Raw genomic sequence first — 18,300 nt, forward strand, 5'->3', positions numbered from 1 at the left:
CATGCTTATATATGCATATATATGCTATTTTGAAGGTATTTATGCATATGAAAAAATATAGGAAAAAATTGGGTATCAACACCAACCACCATGTTTAAACTCACAAGTTTTCTTTGTTTGAAACAGGGACGAAGACTATGTCCAAATCAAAGCTTGGAAGCTTGAATTTTTCAAGTGCAGTGCCCAAATTTTGTCAGCACAAAGGTTGTTTGAGAAGGTTTTTACCCCTACACATTTTCCCTAGTTGAGAAGAACCGTACCTCTTAGGCATTCTCCCTAGCCAGAAGAGTTTTCGTTTTTCCTTAAGTTCAGGGGTCCCGCCTGCAGAATAGGGCTAGTTTTAGTTTCCTTAAATTATTAATCTTTATCATTCCTTAAGTGCAGGGGTCCTGCCTGGAGAATAGGGTCAGTTTTAGTTTTCTTAAGTTGTTAATCTCAAAGTTCATGGGTTCCGCCTGGAGAATAGAGTCAGTTTTAGTTTTCTTATGTTGTTAATCTCAAAGTTCAGGGGTCCCGCCTGGAGAATAGGGTCAGTTTTAGTTTCCTTAAGTCGTTAATCTTTAGTTTTCCTTAAGTTCAGGGGTCCCGCCTGGAAATTAGGGTCAGCTTTTAGTTTCCTTAAGTTGTCAATCCTTAGTTTTTCTCAAAGTTCAGGGATCTCGCCTGTAGAATAGGGTCAATTTTAGTTTTCTTAAGTTGTTAATCTTTATTTTTCCTTTAGTTCAGGGTCCCGCCTGGAGAATAGGGTCAAGTTTTAGTTTAATCAAGCTCAGTTTATAGTTTTATTAAGTTCAATCTCACAGGAGACGCACATCCTAGTCGAGTTTTTAGTTTTACCCTCATCATTGCATCCTTCATCAATAGCATAGGTGATTTACAGTTTCGCTAACAACTCACAAATATTCCTAGTGCAAACTGGGGCAGAAAATTTTATTTGTTTTGTTGTTTTTTATTCCAGGCACCCACCTGGAGAACGAGGGGCAATGTTTCAAAAATTGGTTTCAGGTTCAAATAGGAGAGGAATCAGGAGCCCGCCTGAAGAACAGAGTCAACTTTCAGTTCAAGATTCGAGTCAAAGACAGCAGGAGTCCGCCTGAAGAACAGGGTAAACTTACAGTTTTCAAGTTCAAGTCAGAGGCATCAGGAGCCCGCCTGAAGAACAGGGTCAACTTTCAGTTTACAAGTTCAAGTCGGAGAGGCATCAAAAGCCCGCCTGGAGAACAAGGTCGATTTTCAGTTTCAAGTAAGCATCAGGAGAATCCCGCCTGAAGAACAGGGTCAACTTTCAGTTTACAATTTCAAGCCAGAGTGGCAGCAGGAGCCCGCCTGAAGAATAGAGTCAATTTTCAATTTTCGAGTTCAAGAAGCATTAGGAGAATCCCGCCTGAAGAACAGGGTCAACTTTCGGTTTACAAGTTCAAGAAGCATCAGGAGAATCCTGCCTGAAGAATAGGGTCAATTTTCAGTTTCAAGTTTAAGTCAGAAGCAGCAGGATCCCGCCTGGAGAATAGGGGCAATTTTTAATTCAAATCAGAAGTAGCACGAGCCGCCTGAAGAACAAGGTTTTCAAGCTCAAGTCTACTCCAAGTTCGAGTTTATTTCAAGTGCAAGCAGCAGGATGCTCGGCTGAAGAATAGGGTCAACTTCCAGTTTTCTTCAAATTCAAGTCAGCAAGATGCCCGGCTGAAGAACAGGATCAACTTCTAGTTTTCTTCAAATTCAAGTCAACAGGATGTCCACCTGAAGAGTAGGTTGAATTTTCAGTTTCATGTTGAAGGAGCAAATGAAGATCCAAAGAAGATTCAAGACAAGAAGTAGATAGGATCTTGTGTTTTTCTTTAATTTTTGCTGTAATTTTTTCTTTTATTTTTGATGTAATGGCAGGGACCGCAGATCGGAACCTCGACGGCACCTCAATCGGCTCTCCACTTCAGTATACTCCATAGCTCTTCTCACTTCTGAACTACACGTGGCCTGATTCCTTTATAGTCAAGGATATGTAGGCAGCTCAAATACCAGGGCTCGGTCACACCCTCCTTTCTTTTAGCTTTTGATCTCTCTAAATAAGGGTTGGGTCAAAAAACCAGTCTTGTCGTTCTTTGTCTGAAAACACTTCGTATTTCCGGTCAAAGAGGGGCAACTGTAGACATGTAATTTTTTGACCCGCACATTAAAATTATCTCTAATAGTCTTAATATTTTTAAAATATTTATTTGAGCTTATTCCTATAGGATTTCAGTCTATTATTAATTTTAATTCTAGTTTTAAAGCATAAAAATTGAAAACTACAAAAATAGTTTCAACTTTAATTTTTAATTTTATTTTAATATTAATAGTTTATTAAAATAAATTAGTAAGAGTAATTTTATATCTTTTATAAGTATTCATATTACTTTAAAAAACAAATTGAATTTTCAGCTTTCTTAGCCCAATTTTTGTAGAAAATTAGAGCTCAATCCATCAAGTCCAAGACCCATAACCCATCTTCCCTTTTAATCCCTATCTCTTTCAATAAAAAAGTCCCTAACACACAAAAACCACCCTAGATCCTAACAAAAAAAAAAACGACCTTCTTCTTCAGCACACCCCTCACAAAAAAACCCTAACAGAAGAACTCCTCCTTCACCAAAATACTGAGCAGCCATCCTTTCTTCAAAATCATCAGCCGTCGTTTCCCCTCCCTTGAACCTAATTCCAAAAAAACCATCACTCTCCTTCTTTTGCTTCAACCAAACTGCCGCAGCCCCAGTCCCTTCCCAACGCGGTCACCAGAAAACACACGCACACACTGATAGGTAAGAAAACGAAAAAAATATGGTTGTAAGCCGAGTTTTGAAGCTGGTTTGAATAGTTGTTTGAGGGAGTCATCCGAGGTTCAGTTGCGGTTCGATCACGTTCAACCAAATTAATTTACAAGCAGGTTAACTCTCATCTCTACCCCTGTTTTTCGTATTTTCTCCTTATGACATACATATGTGATGTTGAAATACGATAATAGCTCATGTGGGTCATTTTCTCTCGATTTAATTCCTGCGTTAGTTGAGCCTTTGATTTCAACCTTTTGGAATCACAGATCTTTGGTGCAAATTGGTTAGTTAGTTAACACAATTGAATAGAATTATTAATATATTTGGTTTCATAAGATTAATTACCCTTTAGAATCTGCAAAATAGTTTTAGATTTAGTTTGATGGAGCTACAGGATATTTATCCTGTTTATCCCACTCCTTTTCAATTGTTATTATTCGGGATTAACATTTATTTGAGCCATTTGATATGAGTTGTAGTGCCGGTTGTTTGTAAGTTTTTGTGTGGAATATATTTGTGAACAAACATTGGACATGAGATTATAGTTTAGTGGGATTTGTTGTGAAATGGGTCGTGGGATTGAGCTCGAATTGCTTTAAATATTTAATGATTAGATAAAATGATTCGGGATTAAACGTAAATAACAATTTGAATTTGAAATATTTTATTACTTTTATTTATTGCTTATCGGTAGTAGCATGTTTAGGCCGTTAATGTTCGGGTAGGCAAACTTTAGGATTTTGTTTGTTTAATTTCGAGGCAAGAGGTCGTTCCCTTTCGTTATATTCAGGGGAATGCCCCGTAGATTCTGTATATATTTTTGTTCAGGGGTATGCCCCGAAGTGAATGCAAAAGAAGATCGTGGCATCATCATTGGAGGCGTACTACATGATAGTTAGATTTATTTTATTTTTGTTTTCTTTTATTTATTAGGTGGGGACGGCCTCATGCCTCTTTTGTGTTTATTTTCCTTTTATGTATTTTTTTTTACCTCAATTCGAATATTTTAAGACCCAACTAGATTGGGTACGCAACCGTAATTTTTACGGGACTCGGGGAATGCCTAACACCTTCTCCCCGAGTCAAAAGAACCCTTTTACCTAGAACTCTGGTGCAGATTTAGTTTCGGAGTCCAAAGTTTTTTAAAAGGAAAAATTATTTTTATAAAACGGTGACCTGGCACACCGAAATCAAATGTCAGGTGGCGACTCTGAAAATCCTTTTGAAATACAATCTTTTGTCACTTTTCAAAATTGAAAACCCTTTCGAGCTTTACAAATCACTTTTATTATTTTAAAAGGGGTTAGTGAGGTGAAAAAAGGGGTGTGAAAGGGTTCATTTTTAAGTACCCTTCTACACGATATAACTTCAAAGAGACCCCGCAAATTTTTCTTTTCTGTATTTGTTGGTGCCTAATTACGGCCTAATCCTTAGCTTTGCCAACCTAATTCTTTGTTATAAAGCTGCTAGTTGGTTAGAAACACCAAAATTTTGAGCAAATAGGTCAGTCCATGAAATAGTCCCAGCTATAGTAATAGCTTGTTACATAAATGGAAATGGTGCCTAATTACGGCCTAATCCTTAGATTTGCCAACCCTAATTCTTTGTTATAAAGCTGCCAGTTGGTTAGAAACACCAAAATTTTGATCAAGTAGGTCAGTCCATAAAATAGTCCCAGCTCTAGTAATAGCTTGTTACATAAATAGAAATTTTACCTCCTATAGCACAGGTGGATACCTTATTTATTATAAATAGATGCGATTGAAGAATATGATGGATCTGAGAAATGAAGTGAAGATGCGACTGAAGAGTGAAATAAAGAAGCTGAGAAATGCGACTGACGTCGGCCTGAGTCTTGACGGGCTGACTGGTGAGGGCGTGATGAGACTGACGCTTGTTAGAAAAAATAATAGAATATGGGGATGAAATAATTAGGCCTTGATAGTGTAGTCACTATCCTTAAGGAATTTAAGCCTCCCAATTTCGTTTGCTGCAGGGATTATGGCAGAATTCCTCCAGGATTCTACAAAGCCTCTGAAATCCGAGTTTCAGTAATTAACTCGAATTTCCATCAAAAACAGAATAGTTGTGAGTTGTAGAAAATAAGTAAAAGAGAAAGAGATGAAAGTTTCAGATGATATCGTTTTGGAAATGATATAGGTATTTACAATACCTCTAGGAGTCTGTTGGAATTAACAGACTCATCTCTTCATGACATGCACCTTTTAAAACCATTAGTCACCTTCTTTTGAATTTAAAAAAAAAAATTGTTAAAAACGTTTTCTGAAATTAAAGGCTAAAACGTTTTTAATTAATCAAATAATGGGTGACTAAAATATTAATTCAGACTACTTAATTGGCCCAAGGCCCAAGTGCCCAATCTTGACTATTAATAATATAGCCAAATTCTAGTTTCCCTCCAAAACATCTTTAAAATATTCAAATCATGTAAGACAAAGAAGTGCTTTTAAACACTTTTTCCTTTCTTTCTTTTTCCAATGAGGGACAAAGCAACATCTTCTCAAATACTCCTATCAAAACACTAACTAATATAACAATCCCCCACTTAGTTAGTGATTGATGTTGTTTATAAGATTAATGCGTATAGTAGGTATCTTTCGATTTAAACCTACTACTTGTATAAATTATTCAAGACCTTGTCTAAATTAATGGTTAGATTAAGTTCTATTAAACCACAATTCCTATATGACAAGACGGAAAAGCTTTATACACATAAATCGTACCAACTCGACAACTTGTTCACCGTGAGTTTTAGCACCCGATTATGGCCTTGTGCTACTTCCTGAATTCATAAACACTTATCAAGTTTTGTTTTCCAAACTTTGATTGAAGTGGCACCACTTCTTGTGTTTACATAGGTGAAGATTTAACCAAATCCTTAACACGGACGTCTTTAGTTCCTAAACCGAACTCTCCTTCTTCATTAAGAGTATTTTTATACTCATCCTCCTTTTCTAGGTACTAATTTCCAGTACCTGCTACCCGTCACAACTATAACTTGTTATTACCTTTTAAACCTTTAATATTGTTAAACAATAAGAAAGGTAAGGTTCCCGTTACTAGTGACAAATTTAAATTACCTTAGACCTATAGCACTTGTTGTGCTTATTATCATATCCCTTGCGAGTCCTTTAGTGAATGGGTCAGCAAGGTTGTCTTTAGACTTGATGTACACAACAGTAATAATTCCATCCGAAATTAATTGTCTTATGTACTCATGTCTTAAAGCAATATGTCTAGATTTTCCATTGTATATTTTGCTAAATGCTTTAGACACAGTTGCTTCACTATCACAGTGCAAGAGAACAGCTGGCATTGGTTGTGGCCACAACTTTATATCTAATAATAGATATCTCAGCCATTCTGCCTCTCTTCCTGCAGCTGCTAAAGCAATAAACTCAGATTCCATTGTGGAATGAGTAATACACGCCTGTTTCTTAGAAGCCCGTGAAATTTCTCCTCCACCTAAAGTGAATATCCACCCAGATGTTGACTTGTTATCACCAACACTAGTTATCCAACTAGCATCACAATATCCTTCTAACACTGAAGGAAATCTGTTATAATATAAAGCAAAAGTTTTTGTCCTTTTTAGATAACCAAGTACCCTCACTATACCTTTCCAGTGATCACCACTTGGATTGTGAGTATATCTTGACAATTTACAAACTGCAAAGGCAATATCTAGCCTAGTACAGTGCATAGCATACATTAAACTACCAATTGCATTGGCATAGTCTAATTGACTAACAGATCTTCCGGGGTTCTCAACCATCTTTCTAGAAGCATCAAATGGAGTATTAAATTCTTTAATACCCAAATGATTAAATTTGGAAAGAACCTTGTCAATATAGTGAGACTGACATAAGGCAAAACCCCCACTATGTCTTTTAACTTTAACACCTAAGATAGTATCAACTTCTCCCAAATCTTTCATTTTAAATTGAGAAGTCAAATACTTCTTAGTTTCATTTATGCCTTGCATGTTATTTCGTATGATTAACATGTCATCAACATAAATACATACTATCACTCCATAGTCCTTTGTGAATTTGGAATAAATGCATTTATCTGCTTCGTTATGTTTAAAACCATTTGATAATATAACACTTCAAATTTTTCATGCCATTGTTTTGGAGCTTGTTTTAATCCATACAAGGACTTAACTAATTTGCAAGCTTTCTTCTCGTTTCCAGGAAGCACAAACCCTTCGGGTTGCTCCATGTAAACTTCTTCATCAAGATCACCATTTAAGAATGTCGTGTTAACATCCATTTGATGGACATTTAGATTATATATTGATGCCAAAGCAAACAATACTCTTATTGAGGTAATCCTGGCCACGGGAGCATATGTGTCAAAATAATCCACTCCTGCCTTTTGTCTAAATCCCTTGGCTACTAGTCTAGCTTTAAATATTTGTAGAGAACCATCAGTATTGTATTTTCTTCTAAAACCCACTTACACCCAGTAGGTTTAGTATTAGAAGGTAAATCTGCCAATACCCATGTACCATTTGATAAAAGAGAATCCATTTCGTCATTTACAGCTTCTTTCCAGAAAGAAGAATCCCGCGAAGCCATAGCCTCACTATAGGTTTTAGGATCCTCTTCTAAATTTAAAATAATGGGTATTTTATTTAATACTTCATCTCTACTTCCTTCTACCAAAAAGACTAGTGCTTGAGAAGAAATAAAATCAGAACCTATATTTTTTTCTTTTCTAACTCTTTGACTTTTTTTTTGGTTCTACAGGAGATTCAATTGCCTTTCTTTTATTGTTAGAAGAAGAACTAGGTTCTGCACAATTTTCTTGAGTTACTGCATTATCACCAATGCTTGCTGCATTACCATCTTGTTTAGTAATTTCTGTATCCTCATGTGAATTATTAGAATCACCAATAAACTTTGTTTCCAAGAATTCAACATCTTTAGATTCCACAATATACTTAGACTCAATGTCCAATAATCTGTATGCCTTTGAGTTCTCAGCATATCCTACAAATATGCTTTTAGTTCTTCTAGGTCCTAACTTAGTCCTTTTAGGATCTGGAATTCTATAATAGGCTAAACAACCCCATACCCTTAAGAAATTTAAGTTAGACTTTCTTCCTTTCCATAATTCATATGGTGAAACCTTAAATTTCTTTGAAGGTACTTAATATATCGAAAATTAACATGTGAAAGTCTAGCATACCATAAATTAATAGATGACTCAATCATATAAGCAGAAACTTCAACTTTATTAATACTTAATTTGAACATGCCCTCACAAGAGTAGCCTTGTCCTACAAATACACCATTCTTAGAGAAAATAATCTTTTCTGCCTCTATAACAGTTTTGAGGCATTTCTTACTTAATAAACTTGCAGAAATTAAATTCTTCCTAACATCAGGTACATGATGAACATTAATTAAAATCAACTTCTTTCCCGAAGTGAATTGTAGTTCAACTGTTCCTTTTCCAAAGACCTTGGCGGTGTCATGATTTCCCATTAAAACCTTTTCATCACTTGTTGCAACTTCATAATGTTAAGAAATTCTTGTCATTGCATATATGAACTGTAGCACCGGAATCATACCACCAATCTGCAAATTTCATAGTTGCTGCCATGTTGCATTCGGTTACCATACTCATGTTCAAGTTGGTAAAGGCGGAAATCATAGCAACAATATCCGAAGAAGAAGCTTGTTATTGTTCAACATTATTTACCCTCTTCTGTCCAGCATTTTCTTCATTTTTCTGTCTTTTACGAAACCTGCAATCTCTCTTAAAATGGCCCATTTTTCCGCAAGTATAACACGGACCTTTCTTAATGTTAGAAGAATTTTCCTTTGGGGCAGCCTCAAACTTTCTCTTCTTTCCAGCCTTGTTTCCAGATTTTCCTGAATTGTTTGCCTTACTAGACTCAACATAATTCACCTTTGAACTAGTTTCCGCAGCATATTTATTTTCACGTTTTCGTGACTCTTCTTCAATCCGAATATTCTTTGTCAACTGGTCCATATTAAAGTCTTCGGAAGAATGTAATAATTTCTTCCTATAATCATTCCAAGTGGCTGGTAATTTTGCAAGTATAGCAGCCACTTGAAGAGATTCGGAAACATCGACTTTAAAATCTTTAAGTCTAGATATCAAAACAAGCAACTCATCAACCTGTTCCATGACAGATTTCCCATCTATCATTTGAAATTCAAAAAATTTCATTCCAAGGAATCTGCCTGTTCCTTGTTTCACAACAGTATATTTCTGTTCCAAGGCTTTCCAAATTTCTTGTGGTGATTTGTGAGGACGGAACAAATCATATAAACGATCGGAAAGTGAGTTTAAAATAAAACCTCTACAGCGCACCTCATCATCGTTACGTTTTTTGCGTGCCGCCTTAATTTCGTCAGAATCTTCAGCAGTAGGTTCTGGCATTGCAGTAAGATCAGAACTCAGCAGATATGCTATTCCCAACTCCGTGAGAAAGAACAGCAATTTGTCTTTCCAGCGGGTAAAATTTGAGCCATCAAATCGATCCAGTTTGAACACTTCGAACATCTTGTTAAAACCAGAATCACTATCAGAAGCCTCCATTGCAGTGTTGGTTAAATTCCTTAAGATTGTTAGAAAAAATAACAGAATATGGGGACGAAATAATTAGGCCTTGTTAGCGTAGTCACTCTCCTTAAGGAATTTAAGCCTCCCAATTTCGTTTGCTGCAGGGATTATGGCAGAATTCCTCCAGGATTCTACATAGCCTCTGAAATCCGAGTTTCAGCAATTAACTCGAATTTCCCATCAAAAACAGAATAGTTGTGAGTTGTAGAAAATAAGTAGAAGAGAAAGAGATGAAAGTTTCAGATGATATCGTTTTGGAGATGATATAGGTATTTATAATACCTCTAGGAGTCTGTTGGAATTAACAGACTCATCTCTTCATAACAGGCACCTTTTAAAACCAATAGTCACCTTCTTTTGAATTTAAAAAATATTGTTAAAAATGTTTTCTGAAATTAAAGGCTAAAACGTTTTTAATTAATCAAATAATGGGTGACTAAAATATTAATTCGGACTACTTAATTGGCCCAAGTGCCCCAAGTGCCCAATCTTGACTATTAATAATATAGCCAAATTCTAGTTTCCCTCCAAAACATCTTTAAAATATTCAAATCATGTAAGACAAAGAAGTGCTTTTAAACACTTCTTCCTTTCTTTCTTTTTTCAATGAGGGACAAAGCAACCTCTTTTCATATACTCTCATCAAAACACTAACTAATATAACAGGCCTGAGTCTTGAAGGGCTGACTGGTGAGGGCGTGAGGCGGAGAAACTGAGAAAGAATAGGGAAATCAAAGAGTGAACTAGAAAGTATGAATTATGAAACCCTAGTATGTATATACTTAAGGGTAAACTAGTAAATTAGTTAATCCTTATTGGGTTATCGGTTTTATCCAATAACAGAATTGCCAAACCGAGCCGGAACCGATAACCCAATAAAAAAAAAATTTAACCTGTTACCGAACCGTTAACCAATAACCCAACACCGATAACCCAATAAATAATTAACGGTTCGAGTTATCGATTTTACCCAATATATGCCCACCCTGCTTCAGGGGCCTATTTAGATTGAGCTGGCCTTGAATAAAATGCATATGAATGTTACTCCGTACAGGCTAGGCAAGCCGCATCTACACATTTCATCTTTTATCAAAACTAGCTTAGCCTTAGCAATATTGACTCTTTGCAGCTACACCAAGGCAAAGAACAAAATGCATTTACCAATTGAACACAAGTTAGCTTTGCCTCGGCGTGTCCATCTCTATATTAATTACTGTTCTAATTTTCAATATCGTTACTCATCTTTGAACGGTATATAGAAGTTATCTCACTTAACGGGTCAAATCTTAAGTATACAAGTTGAATTATAAAATTAGGCAAATGTATTTCTCTGAGGTCAAGTAATGCACATAAAGGAAACCACTCGCTCTCTCACTCCGATCGTGTCCTCATATGTTAAATTCATGTCGTCATCCTTAGGAAACTAGTACCTATTTTTGTCCTTATTATATTAGTTTCTAACATCTCCCTCTTCATATATGAGTCATTTCTAAGTATCTTATGACATTCTTATAATATATCCAGTCATGGCAATCGATGAAAGTGAGATAATGAAGCTCGACCTGTTGCCAGAAGATTGTATCGTTCAAATCCTCTCATTCACTTCTCCTCATGATGCTTGTCACGCGTCGTTGGTCTCGACTATGGTTCGTGATGCAGCCATATCAGACTTGTTATGGGAGAAATTCTTGCCATCTGATTATCGACAAATCATCTCAAGATTAGTGTTACCAATTAATTTTGCATCAAAGAAAGAGTTGTTTCTTAAGTTGTTTAGCCCTCTTCTCATCGACGGTGGTCGTAAGGTACGTACGTTTGGTTTGCTTATAATCCTGGTGTAAACTAACAAGAACAGTGAGATGATATTCTTTTTCAAGAGGACAATCTTTCTCGCACGCTCATGTTCATAGACACTACTAGAAATCCGGTAAATACCGACCAAATACGCTTGGACGGTATTTCGATGGTCGTTTTAATATACCGATCAAAGTTGGTCGGAAATTACCGACCAACGTTGGTCGATAAATTAAATTCAAAAAAAAATATTGCAAAAAAAGTTGGTCGGTATTTTAATTATGTAATCAAAAGATTCACCATCAGGGAGTCAAACCGAGGTGTGTACTGTGGCAGAATACTATTTTACCACTAGACCATTGGTGCATTTTGTTTTAAGATTGTCTTTTTTTTTATTTATACTCTTTAATTGTATTTTCGCACGAAAATAACCGACCAAAGTTGATCGGTTTTTTAAAATGACCGGCCGAATTTACCGACCAAAGTTGGTCGGTGTTTTTAATATTAATTTTTATTTATTTTAATTGCAAAAACCGATCAAAGTTGGTCGGTTTCTTGAAAAATAAATTTCGTGGGACTAAAAAATAGTTTCTCGCATTTTTGCGCCAAAGAAAACCGACCAAAGTTGGTCGGTTTCGTAAAAAATAAATAAATTAAATATTAAATATTTTGAAAAACCGACAAACTTTGGTCGGTTTTTTGACCGACCAAAGTCGATCGGTTTTTCTTGGTCGGTTTTTGCCGAATTTCTAGTGAGATAGCAAATAGATTGATATTTATTCGACAACACAATATTAGCGAGTAATCTCAAATGATAAATTGATGATAAAGAACTCTTGCATCTTCTCATTTTTCCTTTATATAACATTATTGCAGACCTTTTCAATTGATAGAATATCAAGTAAAAAGTGTTATATGTTGAGTGCAAGGGAGCTATCAATTGTTTGGTCCAGCAATCCCCTCTACTGGTGCTGGAAACCCCTCCTTCACTCAAGGTCCCTTTCTCCTTTAATTTCCTGTTTCTTTCAATGCCTACTAATCCCAAATATTAGTTATATACTCCTATTAGAAAAGTAAGGACATAATATCACAATTTGACTTTGATTTTCGGTAGCTCCTCAAAACTACCCTAATTACGTCTATCCTATTCTATGCGTTGCAACAGATTTCCAGAAGGTGTGGAGCTTATAATGGTATGTTGGCTAGAAATTAAAGGAACGATAAACACTCGAATGTTGTCTCCACGTACAACATACGGAGCTTACCTCATTGTCAACCTGGCTGGTCGTGCTTTCGGCTTAGACTCCTTGCCATCTGAGGTATTTGTCAAAGTAGGAGACCAAGAATCCAAAGGAATTTTATATCTACGTCGTAACTATGTTAACTGTAGAAAACAAGAAATGGAAAGGGTTCTAATGAGACACAGGGTTGAGACATTGAGATCAAGAGTTGATAATAGAGGAGGGAAAGAGCGTGCTTTACGTGACAGAGAAGATGGATGGTTGGAGATTGAATTGGGTGAATTTTATAGTGATGGAGTCAATGATAAAGAAGTAACAATGTGTCTTAGAGAAGTCAAAGGTGAGCATCTCAAAGGAGGACTTATTGTTGAAGGCATCGAGCTTAGACCAAAGTAATTTATTACGTAGTAAAGGTTTTTTTTTTTTTTTGGTTTATGGGTGGATTAGGAGTCCGTTTGGATTGGCTTAAAAAATGTGGCTTTTCAGCAGAAATAGCTTTTTATAAGTCAAAAAGTAATAAGTTGGAGTTGCCCAGCTTAATGCTTTTGACTTGTTTTAAACAGTTTTAACTTATTTTAAGCATTTTTTAGCTTTATCAAACACTGAAAAAGGCTAAAAAGAGCTTAAAGCTGATTTGACCAGCTTAAAAGCCAATCCAAACACCCTCTACTTTGCGTAAAAGCATTTTTGCACGAGCACTATTTCGGGTGTTTATGTTACAAAAAGTGCTCTCTTCAACAACTCGACCAATGTTTGGTGCATAATTTAAATGTCGGATTCATTATTCAGTGTTCGAACAATTTTGGGCAAATATCACTTTTAGCCCGCAATCGGAACTATATACATTAGGTAGTTGTAAAGTGTATAAAAATTGTATTTTTCTGCATCTAATATACGAAAATATATATATATATATATATATATATATATATATATATATATATATATATATATATATATATATATTTGATAAAATTACAGAATAATGCACTTCATAAGTTGATCTTGCACTATTTTAGCCCAGTTACAAGTTTGCAAATGTGTAGCCAAATATCAATAAGATCTTTTCTTTTCTTATTCCCTCTAATTATAACAACCTCATTTATTCCTACCTACCCCTATTGTAGCTCTCTCCTTATTTTTCACTCATAAATATTTAATTTAATTAATAAAAAAGAATCATATGCAAACAAAACTGAAAAGAAAAATTAGTTCCCCATTCAGTCAACATTCATTCGTGCCTTCTTCCATAACCAATACTTTTGTGGTTTTTTTTTTTAAATTTTGTATATCTTCAGGTTTATACATACCTATCACAACTGCAAAACGCAAAAACAGACGCGAGAAACCTAAAATCTCATCTCCTTTAATGCTAATCTTGTTAAATGTTGATTATGATTTTGTGAGAAATTTGGAGTAGGTATTGTTTGAACTTATTAGAAATAGTCTAAGTAGGTTGTATACAAAGTTTGAAGTTATTTGCTGGAGATTTGGACTAGTTTTATACAAGAATTGCAAGTGAAAATCATACAAAAATTTCGTCAGCGATGCTTATGCACTTTTATACAATGTTATACACTTTTATACAAAGAGGTACAATATGTATATAGTTGTATAAAAGTGTATAAAGATGTATAATCACAGAGTGAAAATATTCTTGATACACTATGTATATAGGTGTATAATAATAATAATAATAATAATAATAATAATAATAATAATAATAAGAAGAAGAAGAAGAAGAAGAAGAAGAAGAAGAAGAAGAAGAAGAAGAAGAAGAAGAAGAAGAAGAAGAAGAAGAAGAAGAAGAAGAAGAAGAAGAAGAAGAAGAAGCCAAATACCTGTAAATATTGTATTAACCTTGGATATAATGGTGTATAAGTTGTGTTTATACACTATTATATACTATTTATATAATATTATACATTATTATACAAATGAATCCTATCAATGGAGCTTAATGTGTTCTTCTTCCTTGGGCATCTTCTGAAATTTAAGTCAAATATAGCCTAAAGCTACTCCAAATCACTTGAAATTTAAGTTTTGAACTCATCTTGACGATTCCAATTGATAATAGGTGAATTTGACTATAATCACACCTTAAATAATCACCTTCTTGTGTAGTTTTAATACTAAAAGTGATGACAAAATGCTCTTATTAGTGCTTTTCATGATTTGTAGGTGATATATGTATAAAGACGGCTAAGGAGCAGTTTTGGAGTCAAAAGTGATGAAAAAGAGGCCAACTGTGAAATTTCCTAAGTGACCCGTGCAAAAACAGGCCGAAGATTCAGAGAACTGGATCCACCGCGGTTCCACCGCGACCGCGGCAGAACCGCGGTGGGAAGCAGCTGCAGAAGTTCAGAGATTCCGCGAGGGTGTTTGGCCGCGGTTCTGCCGCGGGCGCAGAAACTTCTGGGACCAAAGTGTCAATTACGGGATTTTTAGACCTAAACCCTATTTAAAACATTAGACTTCGCCCAAGAGAGGCATGTATTGATTTTTTAGGTTTCTTAGCAAGGAAAACAATTGTGAGAAAGTACTCTAAACATCTTTCTTCTTTTCTTTTGATTTGATGATGAATTCAAGCTTAATTTATGTTCCCATAGTCATGAGTAGCTAAATTCCTTGTCTAAGGCATTGATGGAACCTATTGGGTGATGAACTTCTTGTTTATGTGAATACAAATTGCTCGTTTAATCTTTATTTTTTCAACTTCGTGTTCGTTGTAGTTAATTGACAGGATCCTCAATTAGCTGTGCCTATTTAGTGTGCATAACTTGGAAAAGAGTGCATATTTAGGGTATTGTTGAACAACACCACTCCTAGATTATTAGAGGAATCTATAATTGCGGGTTTAAAGGCGGGATTAGGAATAACAAAGCCTTGGGTGCAATCTAAATTGAATTGTGCTAAATAAAGTAAGCTAGTGTATCTCGGGAGAGTGCAATAGTAAATTACTGTGATTACTCGGGAGAGATTTACGGTAAGATTAGCGTTCATGATTGATAGAGATGTGTGGGTAAATTTGTATCTGGCTTTTGAGAGCACAAGGCTATATAAAGAGAGAATGAAAAGGCTTAACGATCAGAAAATCATTGAACGAAATTTCAAACCTGGGGACAGGGTACTGCTTTACAACTCAAGACTGCGGTTATTCCCAGGTAAGCTAAAGCCAAGGTGGTCTGGACCATTTCGCGTGGTTGAAGTGTTTCTTTCCGGAGCTGTGGAAGTTTCTACTGAAGATGACTCTCGGACATTTAGAGTCAATGGTCAGCGGTTGAAATTGTATATGGGCATGAATGAGCCTAAGGAGATGACCGAGCTGCATTTGAATGAACCTCAGAGGTCGAGCGAACCTTAATTTCGCTCACATGAGTCGTGCCGCGACGTTAAATCAGGCGCTACATGGGAGGCAACCCATGACATTGTTGTAATTGTGACCTTTGTAATCTAATTAAAAAAAAAAATCTGGGCGTTAGAATCAGAGAGGCCCTTCGACCGTGGTTCCACCTCGACCGCGGTGAAACCGCGGTCAAAAGGGCTCGCGGAAACTCATTGCCGCGGTTCCACCGCGACCGCGGCAGAACCGCGGCGAATACAGAAGCGGCCCAGGTAAGTTCCCCATCCCTTTCTTTTTTTCTCTCTCTTTTTCTCAAAAAAAAAAAATCCCCTCTTCTTCTTCTTCACCAAACCTCCATTCTCCACCATCTTCCTCTCCAACCTCCATTAACACACCCCCATTTTCTCTCCCTCTTCACCTCAAGTAAGTTAATCTTCTCCCTCTCTATTTCTTTCTCTTATAAGTAGTGTAATTGTTAGATTAGCAATTTTAGTTAAATCCTAGTTAGGATTAGTGTATTAATTTGCTTTTTTTTTTATTTTGTTTGCTTTCTTTTATGTTTGCCATTGTTGTAGTTGTTGTAGTTGATGTTGATGAGGTTGTTTGGTACCAAATTAATTGGATCTCCATTGTTAATTAATTGTGAAGTTGTTTGGTGGTTTGGAGGCCTAAATTTAGATTTTTGTGGTATAGTTTGGATTGGGTCATGTGTTGGCCGAAAATTATGGCACTAAGTTGTATATTTTTTGGGGTGTTTACGCCAATCTAAGTTGAGGTGTTGTAGTTGATGGTGGTTGTTGTTGAAATATTCTAGTTGATGGTGGTTGTTGTGTAGTTAAAATATTGTTGTTGCTAGTTGTTGTTGGTAGTTGTTGTAGAGTAGTATTGTTGGTATGGTGATATTTGTTGTAGAATGGTGTTTGTTATATGGTGGTGTTGTATGTCATGGGTACCATTAAATGGAGTAAGTGTGGGGTGTATTATACTGGACGTGGTACGAAAATTATGGAGCTATTGTGGGGGTTGTTATGAGTGAAGTCAGGAGCTATTTTTGGTGTCATTGGGTGGTGAAGTCTGAGTAACCATCTTATTGGCACTAGCTAGGGCATATGTTGATGGTTTGTTTGATTATTTGCAGGCCCCATGGCTCCCAAAAGGCACAGGCGCTCTGGAGGCACATCCCAACGACCTGCGTACGATGAGTCCAGATTCCAATCGAAACTGGCAGAGGATGATTTCAATGCCAAGGCTACCAAAACTTTTATCCCTGAAATCCCGATTGATCGGGCAGCCCTCCGAGCCGAAAAAGTGGAGATGTATGAAGAGATACGGAGGCGAGAAATGGAGTTTCTATTTGCTGACCCTGCACCGGTTAACAAGATGCTGGTTCGTGAATTTTATGCCAACTGCCCTTTGAATTTGGGTAGGGAGGTGATTGTTCGGGGTATGGTGGTCAGTGCTCAAATTCAAACAATTCGCCGGGTGTTGCGGTTGCCTCCGTTCACCAGTGATGTCGATTATTACCATGACAGGCCCAGGGTGACATGGGAGGTCATGACGGATGTACTTTGCACAAGGGGGCAGCCCATATGGATACGTGACCAAATAACCCTCAACTCTATCTCCTTCACTCACCTGGCCAAGTGTTGGTTGACTGTTATCTGTAGCAGGTTCCTACCTTCTAGCAATACCACGGACGTGAACTTCAATAGGGCACTGTTGACTTGGTGCTTTGTGACAGGGANTGTAGTTGATGGTGGTTGTTGTTGAAATATTGTAGTTGATGGTGGTTGTTGTGTAGTTGAGATATTGTTGTTGCTAGTTGTTGTTGTGTAGTTGCTTGTTGGTTTGTTGATAGTTGTTGTAGAGTAGTATTACTGGTATGGTGATATTTGTTGTAGAATGGTGTTTGTTATATGGTGGTGTTGTATGTCATGGGTACCATTAAATGGAATAAGTGTGGGGTGTATTATACCGGACGTGGTACGAAAATTATGGAGCTATTGTGGGGGTTGTTATGAGTGAAGTCAGGAGCTATTTTTGGTGTCATTGGGTGGTGAAGTCTGAGTAACCATCTTATTGGCACTAGCTAGGGCATATGTTGATGGTTTGTTTGATTATTTGCAGGCCCCATGGCTCCCAAAAGGCACAGGCGCTCTGGAGGCACATCCTAACGACCTGCGTACGATGAGTCCAGATTCTAATCGGAACTGGCAGAGGATGATTTCAACGCCAAGGCTACCAAAACTTTTATCCCTGAAATCCCGATTGATCGGGCAGCCCTCCGAGCCGAAAAAATGGAGATGTATGAAGAGATACGGAGGCGAGAAATGGAGTTTCTATTTGCTGACCCTGCACCGGTTAACAGATGTTGGTCGTGAATTTATGCCAACTGCCCTTTGAATTTGGGTAGGGAGGTGATTGTCGGGGTATGGTGGTCAGTGCTCAAATTCAAACAATTCGCTGGGTGTTGCGGCTGCCTCCGTTCACC

The 18,300-nt window shown here is 36.7% G+C and overlaps 1 protein-coding gene across 1 annotated transcript; it reads left to right on the forward strand.

Moving 5' to 3' along the window:
• Positions 1 to 10,808: 10,808 nt before the first annotated feature.
• Positions 10,809 to 13,250, forward strand: LOC109243689 (F-box protein PP2-B15-like). Its single transcript, XM_019410659.1, has 3 exons — positions 10,809 to 11,236; positions 12,102 to 12,220; positions 12,391 to 13,250. The coding sequence occupies exons 1-3, from the start codon at positions 10,958 to 10,960 to the stop codon at positions 12,860 to 12,862; spliced, it is 870 nt and encodes a 289-aa protein (XP_019266204.1). The 5' UTR covers positions 10,809 to 10,957; the 3' UTR covers positions 12,863 to 13,250.
• The last annotated feature ends 5,050 nt before the right edge of the window (positions 13,251 to 18,300 follow it).

This window comes from Nicotiana attenuata, unplaced genomic scaffold (assembly GCF_001879085.1).
Source record: "Nicotiana attenuata strain UT unplaced genomic scaffold, NIATTr2, whole genome shotgun sequence".
Taxonomy (NCBI): domain Eukaryota; kingdom Viridiplantae; phylum Streptophyta; class Magnoliopsida; order Solanales; family Solanaceae; genus Nicotiana; species Nicotiana attenuata.

What these genes read in the sequence shown, in the direction of transcription:
- LOC109243689 (XM_019410659.1), top strand. Translation starts at nt 10,958, where the DNA reads ATGGCAATCGATGAAAGTGAGATAATGAAGCTCGACCTGTTGCCAGAA. An exon ending in TCATCGACGGTGGTCGTAAG is followed by an intron (nt 11,237 to 12,101) that starts GTACGTACGTTT and finishes ACATTATTGCAG; the next exon opens with ACCTTTTCAATTGATAGAAT. An exon ending in AAACCCCTCCTTCACTCAAG is followed by an intron (nt 12,221 to 12,390) that starts GTCCCTTTCTCC and finishes GCGTTGCAACAG; the next exon opens with ATTTCCAGAAGGTGTGGAGC.